We start from the raw sequence: 9,594 nt of genomic DNA on the forward strand, positions 1-9,594 counted from the left end.
TGTGCCTATGTCTTTGCAGGCTGTGGTCTGTTATCATTCAGGATCTGAACGCATGCTCAGTAATGCAGTTGGACCTCACATCCATTAAGATACAATGAGCAGCCATTTTGTTGTATTCACACATTGAATTCCAAATGGCAGCCCCACAGCCCCAAACACAATTGTCACATTGACCTCTGCAACCTCCTTGTCTCAAAGGAAAATCTCATTTGCACATTTTTACTTGTTTTTCTTTTTAAAGAAAAATGTGCTATTAAATAAGGCTTTCGCTTTCAAGGCACCAGATCACTGCAGAATGTATGTTCAATCCATAGCGCCAAAGTGACACAGGATTGCCTTCTCTCTATCATGGCACCAGGCTAGTGCCAGCATGGGCTCCCTGGGTCATGATGCCAAGGTGCTGCAGGAGTGGACACGCTCAACGTGATGCCAAATAGCTACAGCGTTGCATTACATCTATCATGGCACACAGCCAGTCCAAGGATATATGCCTTTTGTCATGGCAGAGACAATGATTTGGTTTAAAGTTTCAAAGTCAACCCTAAGTCATAATTACTGTATTTTCCATTAGAAGCTATGCCGTCTATCGTATTTAATTAGTCCACTATGGCTTTAAATTAAGCACAGCTTCCATTGCATCTACACTTTTTTTTTTAAAGGAACACTAGGCTTGAGGGGCGAGCTTTAAACTGTAGAGGTTATCAGTTAAGCCTTAACATAGCTTGGCAATCTCCCTTTGACAATAGCTAATGATGACGGAAGGTCACCTTTTCAAAAAATAGCTTCTCAATTTGCACCAGCTAGTTTTGTGAGTCCAATACATTCTGCTGTAAAATTTTCATGCACAAGTGGAGAAGCTGGATTGAGGCCATTTTGAAAATTTAGCTGCCAAGGATTATTCCAATAAATAGTCTCTCGTGGGCTGAGGCCAGCTCTTCTGGTTGTCGATTTGGCTCCCACAGGTCATCCATTTTATAATGCATTTGACTTTCACATTTCCTGGGGATTTATGACTTCAATGGGAATTGGACTCAGCCCCTTGCTGGAGCGCCTCTGTATTATGCTGGATTGGCCATTCAGATTCTACCACCTGGGTTTCGTGCCATCTGAGGCACGAGGCGGGATTTTCTGTTGTCCTGAAGATTTCTCCAGTTCCTTAGAATTTACTTGCAAAAGGCACCATTTTAAAAATGGAATTTCAGGGTGATTTTTTTTTCTAGATTCTCCCACAAGAGTCTTTAGTTTAGGAATAAGAGGCGCTTATTGATCTTGCTTGTAAAATAAGGCAAATTATATAAAAGAAAAATAGTACGTTCCCATACTGCCTTTCATACCACAAGACCCCAAGGTGCTTTACATCCAGAGGGCACTCACCATGTCAACTTTGGGATAGGACTCAGTTGTCATTTTGCGTAAGCAACAGTGAAAAACAATTCAGTTGAAATGCAGCAGTAATTTTAGTTATTAGAATGTAAGTACCCATGCTAGGGTGGTTTTTTTTCCAGGACACTAGCCATGTACACTAGTTTCAAAGGTTCTGGAACCTCCTTCAGTTAGTTTAATACTGAAGTTTACTGCACTAAGTAAATTGCACACACACCATACGGGCATTTCAACACACCTACTAGCACACCCCCTGTTCTAGCATGAGCTAGGCTGCAGAGCGGCGGCTGTTGGCCGGAAGCCCAGCTCTGAAGGCAGAGCCGCTGCCAGCAGCAGTAAAGAAGAGAGGATGGTATGGTATGGTATTGCCACCCTTACTTCTGCGCTGCTGCCTGCAGAGCTGGGCCGTCAGTCAGCAGCCGCCACTCTCCAGCCACCCAGCTCTGAAGGCAGCGCAGCAGCAAGAGTGGCAATACCGCGACCCCTTAAAATAACCTTGCAACCCCTCTGCAACTCCCTTTTGGATCAGGATTCCCAATTTGAGAAACCCTCATCGCTCCCTTGAAATCTGTATAGGGTGAAAGCACACAAGACCAGATTTCATGGGGGGAGACCAGATTTCACAGTCCAAGATGCATTTTTCATGGCCGTGAATGTGGTAGGGCCCTATTAATAACTGATTATATCAAGAAGGTTGACATGTTTAATGCCTATTTTGCTTGTCTTCACTAAAAAGGTTAATTATGACAGATGCTTAACACAATTAATATTAACAACAAGGGGGAAAAAAAACAAGCCATAATAGAGAAAGAACTGGTTAAAGAATATTTAGAAAATTTAGATGTATTAAAGTTGGCAGGACTGACTAAATTCACCCTTATGGTACTTAAGGAACTAACTGAAGCAATTTTGGAACTGTTAATGATTATCGTCAAGAACTCAGGGAGGACAGGTGAGGTCCCAGTTTACTGGAGAAGGGCAAACTAGCACCTATCTGTTAAAAGGGGACTCAGGAAATTACAAACAAATCAGCCTAACTTCAACATCTGGAACAAATTATTAAACGATCAATATGTAAGCACCTAAGGGATAATAGGTAAGTAATAGCCAGCACAGATTTGTCAAGAACAAATCATGTCAGACCAATCTAATTTCCCTCTGACAGAGTTACTGGACTAGTGGATAGGGGAGGAAGTAGTAGATGTGATAGATCTTTATTTTAGTAAGGTTTTTGACACAGTCCTACATTAAATTCTCATAAGCAAATTAAGGAAATGTGGTTCAGAGCAGTGAATCTCAACCTTTCCGGACTACTGTACCCCTTTCAGGAGTCTGATTTGTTCTGTGTACCCCCAAGTTTCACCTCACTTAAAAACTACTTGCTTACAAAATCAGACATAAAAATACAAATGTGTCACAGAACACTATTACTGTACACTTGCTTTCTCATCCCTGCCATATAATTATAAAACAAATCATATAAATATTGTACTTACATTTTAGTGTCTAGTATATAAAGCACTATAAACAAGTCATTGTATGAGATTTTAGTTTGTACTGACTTCACTAGTGCTTTTTTCTGTAAAAAAACAGTGTAGCCTGCTGTAAAACTAGGCAAATATCTAAATGAGTTGATGTACCCCCGGGAAGACCTCTGAGTACTGCCCAGGGATATGCATACCCCCAGTGGATAACCGCTGATTTAGAGGATACCACTATAAGGTGGGTGCATAATTCATTGCAAGATCTCACTCAAAGAATAGTTATCAATGGTTTGCTTTCAGACTTGGAGGATGTATCTAGGGGAGTCCTCCGGGGTCTGTCTGGGTCCAGTACTGTTCAACATTTTCATTAATGACTTGGAATGGAGACTAAACTTGTTAAAATTTGCAGATGACACCAAGCTGGGAAACGTGGTAAGCACTATGGAGGACAGAATTCGAATTCAAAATGACCCTAACAAATTGGAGAAATGGTCTGAAATCTACATGGTGAAATTCAAGAAAGACAAGTGAAGTACTACACTTAGGAAAGAAAAATCAAATGCACAAATAGAAAATGGAGAATAAATAGGTAGGCAGTGGTACTGCAGAAATGGATCTGGGGGTTATAGTGAATCACAAACTGAACATGAGCCAATAATTTGATGCAGTTGCTAATATCATTGGGGGGGTATTTTAACAGGAGTGTCATAACTTTCCTACTCTACTTGGAAGAAACATTTAGTGGGACTCAACACTACAACTGCTTCCAAGTTCCACTTGCTGCTAATATGTCCAACCTTCTTTCTGTTCATCAGATGGCATAAGACTAGGATTGCTGCCAGACTTTGATTAGTTCAGCATTGCTTAATGTGACCCTGCATCCTAGAAAGTACGTATTTACGGTACCCGATACCACCTGTTTACAGAACAGCCTTCCGTGATATAGATGTTATAATAAAAAATGCAGAATGTAACACTTAACACTAATTTCAGTTATTCAGTGTTTATGACAAAAGCAAAGTCTATGAAGATCAGTCTCTCTTTGATAACTACCTTTTTCAGGTTCTGGTTGCTGTATTGAAGGTTATGCTTTATAAAACAATGACTGTAATTATGCTTTCATTACACTCCAATTATTCCTTTTGATACATGTAGTTACCATTAGTATAAAAGGTTAATTATATGACTGAAATAATTTTTATCCCTTTACTGACATTTTGGGTTTTTTTCCTGCATGTGCTAGCATACAATCTTATAAGCAAGAAGTTAACTACAATGAAAAATTATAGTCCAGTTGCAGGGCAACTACAGCTGCTGTAATATAAATTATAACTCATTCATGTCTCTTTCTCTTTCGTTTGGTGTTCTGCAAGCAGGCTCGCCATAGTGATATGGGAACATTGTTATCATGGAGTAGTTGGTAATTAGGTTATTAACTTTACATTTTTATTCATTAGAATGGGGATTTCTTTGTTTTCATTCCATTCAGATACATGTGTACATTGGCTGAGGTTCTGTAGTGCAACTCTGCCAACCACATTTTAAATAAGTACTTGTTTTTCAAATTCACGTCAGCGGCTAAATCTTTTTTATTGCCATTTTGGTGTGACACACCAAAGGCAAAGTGTCAGCACCCCCTGCTGTAACCTAATCAGTTAAACAAACACTTTTCCAGGAGCTGGGTAACATTCCTGCTTGCAGCACAGTGAAGCCAGTGCAAAATGATTTAAAAAAATAAAAAGGCAGGGATATTTGCTTCTACTCCACTGCAAAAACAGGACACGTAAGAGATAAACTAATGGAACAGGAAATGTGATGTTTCCTTTTTATGAAGCTATTACTGAAAATGGAAGAGTTACATTAAACAGTGAAACCTAGAAAAATGTGGCTGGCACCATCCCTCTGGAGACTATTTTTGACATACTTAAAGACTGACACTAAATATATGACATAATCATTAGTTTAAAAAAATCCTCACACTTCCATCTGTTTGAAATCTGTTCTTAATCTAATTGTAGTAGTAAAGTTGTATTATTCTATCATCTCTGTATCTTTGCTAGTGAAGCTCCCAAAGCAATACTACTTAGTATATTACTTATTCTAATATGTTTTCATCCATAGAACACAAAGTGTATTACAAAGGCAAACAAGTATCCATATCGCCATTCTACAGGTGAGAAAATTCAGGTGCAGGGCGGCGGGGGGGAGGAAATAGAGCCTTCCTCAAGGCAAAGCTCAGCACAGAACCAACCTCCTCCTAATGTGCTGGCCAGTGTCTTATTCATTAAAACCTGCTGTTTCCTAATAAAAGGAAGGGGCCTCGTGACTTTCCTATAGTCTCATCAAATGAGCCAGAAGGTCTGTTGAATGAAAATGCCACCAACATGCTTCCTAACAATATCAAAATAGCTTCAACTCGGTGAATTCAGATAAGAAAAAAACAAGTGTCTAAATTTCTAATTGAGAAGAGAGCACAAGAATTACTGCGGGTGTCCTCTTCATTCATTATACACAACTATGCCAACTGCAGACACCCCCTCTTCCCCGCCATGGCATTGCTCCTGGGAATGAAATGAAGCTCTGACCATGTAATGATATTATTTCCTGTCTTGACTTCAGGCAGCTTTGTCTCCAGAGTGTGACATCATTAAAGATGGCAGCCCATTGGGTCAGAGGTAACTCACGGGGCCAAAATAACTCCGGTTTACTGAGAGCAAACTGAACAACCTGCCCAAGTTCTGAGCTGACCAGATTTCACGCTGAATCTCAGTTTTAGAAACAGTTTGGAATAGTCTGCAATTCAACAATTCCATAGATAACCTACACACAAACAGACACCAACGCCTACCACAAACCACTAAAATAGCCGTTAGTGTCAATGCACACATTCTTGCACAGATACACATACTACTCAAATGCTGTCCACACACACCCCAACCCACAGACACTGCACACATCCCCCCCCAACACGCAGACATGCCCCTACAGACATGGTGCACATCCCCGCAATGCACAGACACACCCCTACAGCCACTGCGCACATCCCCACCAACACGCAGACAGGCCCCTACAGAGACTGTGCACATCCCCCTAACACACAGACACGCCCCTACAGACACTGTGCACATCCCCCACAACATGCAGACAGGCCCCCACAGACACTGCACACATCCCCCCCACCGCACAGCCACGCCCCTACAGACACTGCACACATCCCACCAACGCGCAGACACGCCCCTACAGACACTGCACACATCCCACCAACGCGCAGACACGCCCTTACAGACACTGCACACATCCCACCAACGCGCAGACACGCCCTTACAGACACTGCACACATCCCCCCAATGCGTGCACACCCACCCAATGCACAGCCACGCCCCTACAGACACTGCACACATCCCCCCACTGCGCAGACATGCCCCTACAGACACTGCACACATCCCCCACCGTGCAGACACGCCCCTGCACACACTGCGCACATCCCCCCAACGCGCGCACACCCACCCAATGCACAGCCACGCCCCTACAGACACTGCGCACATCCCCCTCAACGCACAGACACGCCCCTGCAGACACTGCACACATCCCCCCCAACGTGCAGACAGGCCCCTACAGACACTGCACACATCCCCCCAACGCACAGACACGCCCCCACAGACACTGTACATATCCCCCCAACAGACAGACACACCCCTACAGACACATTGCTCCTATGTCACCACTGCACAGACACACCCCTCTGGACAGTGCACACACTGCCCTAGTGCACAGACACACTGTGCACATCCCCTCACTGCACCCACAAGCCCCTACAGACACTTCGCAGACATGCCTCCACAACACATAGACACACAGCTCACATATCGCCACTGCACAGACACACTGCACACATCCTCCTCAGTGCAGAGACACGCCCCTAGAGACACACAGCGCACATCTCTCCACCGCACACACACGGCGCACGTCCCCCGATGCACAGATATGCCCCTACAGACCCAGCTCCCCCACGCAGACACACCCCTACAGACATGCCTATCCCTTCACACATATTTACCGAACCATCCCTCCACAGACTCCCCCCTGTCCTCCACACCTCTCAAGCAGACACACCCCTTCAGACAGACACACACATGTTTCAAATCCAATTGCCTCATCTTTGTATTTGTAAAACTCCCTACAGTCACCTCCCCAAAGCTCTGGGTAGGCATTCAATAGATACACAATACAGCTGACATTACAGTATCATCTACTGAACGCTAAAGAAATGTGACCTTAGAGTCACAGCTGAATGGTGCAGATTAATTTCCCCTCCCCTAGCCCCTCCTCACTGCACCATAAAGCCATCAGCATATCATGCTAATTACCTTCTTCCAGTTCATCCATGCTCCCAATCTTTCTGGTCCCATCAATGGTGTAGATGTAGCGAACGCCCTGAGGCAGGTTAATGTTATCAGACAGAGAACGGGTCAGGTCAGCCAGCAAAGCATCAAAGCTTCGGAAGCGGTCGGAGGACACGGCATACACAATCCCCTTGAAGTAGCGGTCCCCATTGCGATAGAAACGCACCTTCTTTGCTTTCTTCTCATTGCTCAGTGCCTGTAAGGTCCTGGTTCGGTAGAAACTACAGTGAGCACTGTGAGTGGGGCTGGGCAATCCATTCATACGTGAGCCTCGCATGTTTCTGGACGTCTTATCTCTTTCGTCAAAGTGTCCAAAATCAAGTTCCATAGTTTGGTGAACCCTAAAGATCTGAAGCTGAGTGGAGGGGAATGGGGAGGAAGGAATGCATGAGAGATATTAGACTGATCAGGCCCCAAATCCAGACAGAAATTACATACCCACAAGACCTTGGCTTTTCTTTGAATGAACAGAAGCAGTTTATTTTCAAAATGACCCATGTCCTGCCCTGATCTAACTTCATATCAGTTCTGGGGCTGGAGGAGGTCGGGGCATTTTTGGAAATGACCCACCCATTGCGGGGAGGGAAACGTATTTTTAAATAGCAGCCTGGTTTTAGCACATTTAAGTTCTGTGCAGTTTTGAAGTGTAGTGAATTGAGACCTTGGGCTGAAGAGATACGTGAAAATTACTAACAAAAACCAAAAATCCCACCCAAACAACAAAGGTTGGCAATTAATTAAACCGCCTGAGCCTTGGGAGACTTTCCCTGGCAGCAGAGAACAAGCAGATCCCAAGGAGTTAGGTTTCAATCTGTAGATTTGCAGAAGGAACAAGAGTATCTGAATGTTTGAAATGGGAATAAACTGGTATTTACGAAAGAACGGTCACATGGGAGTAGCCAGTTTCTTTGTGACAGTCTGCTCAATAAAGACTAGCAACCAGATACTAAACTCCCCCCACCCAGCAGCCCCCTCCCAGTCCATCAATCAATTTCTGACACCATCCTACATTTCCAAGAAGAAATGACTGAAAATTTTTAAATTGAAAGGAGGGTTCAATAAACAATTGTCAATTCACCAGTCCTTCCTGGGTTTGTTTCTGGTAATAGGAAGAAAAAAAATTGGGTCTTTTTGTTTGTTGTTTTATTCCCTCTGCCCTTAAGGAAGTGATTTAATTGTGGAAATTGTCCCTGTCAAAGTATCCACATCACTCCACTGCAAGCACACCTTTCATTGTTCTGATCTGTACTGTATTACAGAGGGAAAGAGAGCAAAATACAGAGATTGCACTGAGTTGGAGATCAATGATCAGTGATTTTTGTGTTCTCTTTTAACGGAATTTAGTACCAAAAGAACCCCTCACCCACCCAACCCTATAAAATGAGAAACCTTGCAAAGCTGTCATTCTGGGCAAAACTATTAATATGCAACTCACATATGGTAGCAGTGTGTTCATACAAAACAGAAATGGGATTAAAATCCGATGGCTCAGCAATCAGGTACAAACCTCAGGAAAAGCTGTTGCTATCATTCCCCCACCCATCAGATTTTCTGGAGCCAGTCCCTTTTTCAGTATTTTACAATGTCACCATGACCCGTGTAAGATCTCATTATTGTCTCTGACATGTAGCAAAGCAGTAGTGGGCTATGCAGGCAGTTTTTACATAAACAGCGAGTTGCACATATTTTTTCAGCAGTGCAAATTGTGAGATCTGTATTTTAATGTCATGCATAAAACAATGAAATATGCAAGCAACTTTAAACATGAATCAGAGGTTTTAAGGTTTTTTTGGAAACTGCAGATGCTGTAATGTACAAAAAGAAAGAGGTTTCTCTTTTCCCTTTGTATGTGACATCTGTTACTTTCTGCATGGAAATCACTCTAAAAGCGCTACTCACCGGTTTTCAGCTCGTAGGGTGGAGATGCTGAGAGAAAGAAAACCAGTCTCACTCTGCCTTTGTTGTCTGAGCTCCAAGCAAGAAATTCCTGCCAGGGTGGATGAGACTTCTCCTAGGTCCTAGTGCCTTGTTCACCCCTTTAACGGTAACTTTGCCTCAGTGTTTTTCACCCTGATGATCAATTATTAGTTTAAAGTTTAATCTGTATTTTAAACAAAAAGAATAGATTCATTCCAGTTCTGGTTACATTAATGGGGGAGGGGGGGAGCTAATGGACAAATGGTGAAGTCATTCCCCTCTGCTTTTTTAGGCAAAGCTCCCATTGACTTCATATGATCTAATCATCTGGAAAGCACTAATCATCTAGCCCCAATTTGGAAAAAAAAATGCAGTTAGGCTTACGCAGCAGCCTTATGGGGTTTCAG

General features: G+C 43.1%; 1 protein-coding gene across 2 annotated transcripts in view; it reads right to left on the bottom strand.

The window, feature by feature from the left end:
- Positions 1–9,594, bottom strand: part of DCX (doublecortin) — a 97,871-nt gene that overhangs the window by 87,509 nt on the left and 768 nt on the right. Inside the window, exons 1-2 of one of the 2 annotated variants that reach the window (XM_045031191.1) lie at positions 9,170–9,370; positions 7,235–7,625 (exon numbers count right to left, since the gene is read on the bottom strand). In XM_045031191.1, the coding sequence (XP_044887126.1) occupies positions 7,235–7,598 (364 nt within the window). In that variant the 5' untranslated portion in view covers positions 7,599–7,625; positions 9,170–9,370. Of the gene's footprint in view, positions 1–7,234; positions 7,626–9,169; positions 9,371–9,594 lie in introns of those variants that run through there. The other variant, XM_045031192.1, reaches the window with a different exon arrangement.

This window comes from Mauremys mutica, chromosome 9, assembly GCF_020497125.1.
Source record: "Mauremys mutica isolate MM-2020 ecotype Southern chromosome 9, ASM2049712v1, whole genome shotgun sequence".
Classification (NCBI taxonomy): Eukaryota; Metazoa; Chordata; order Testudines; family Geoemydidae; genus Mauremys; species Mauremys mutica.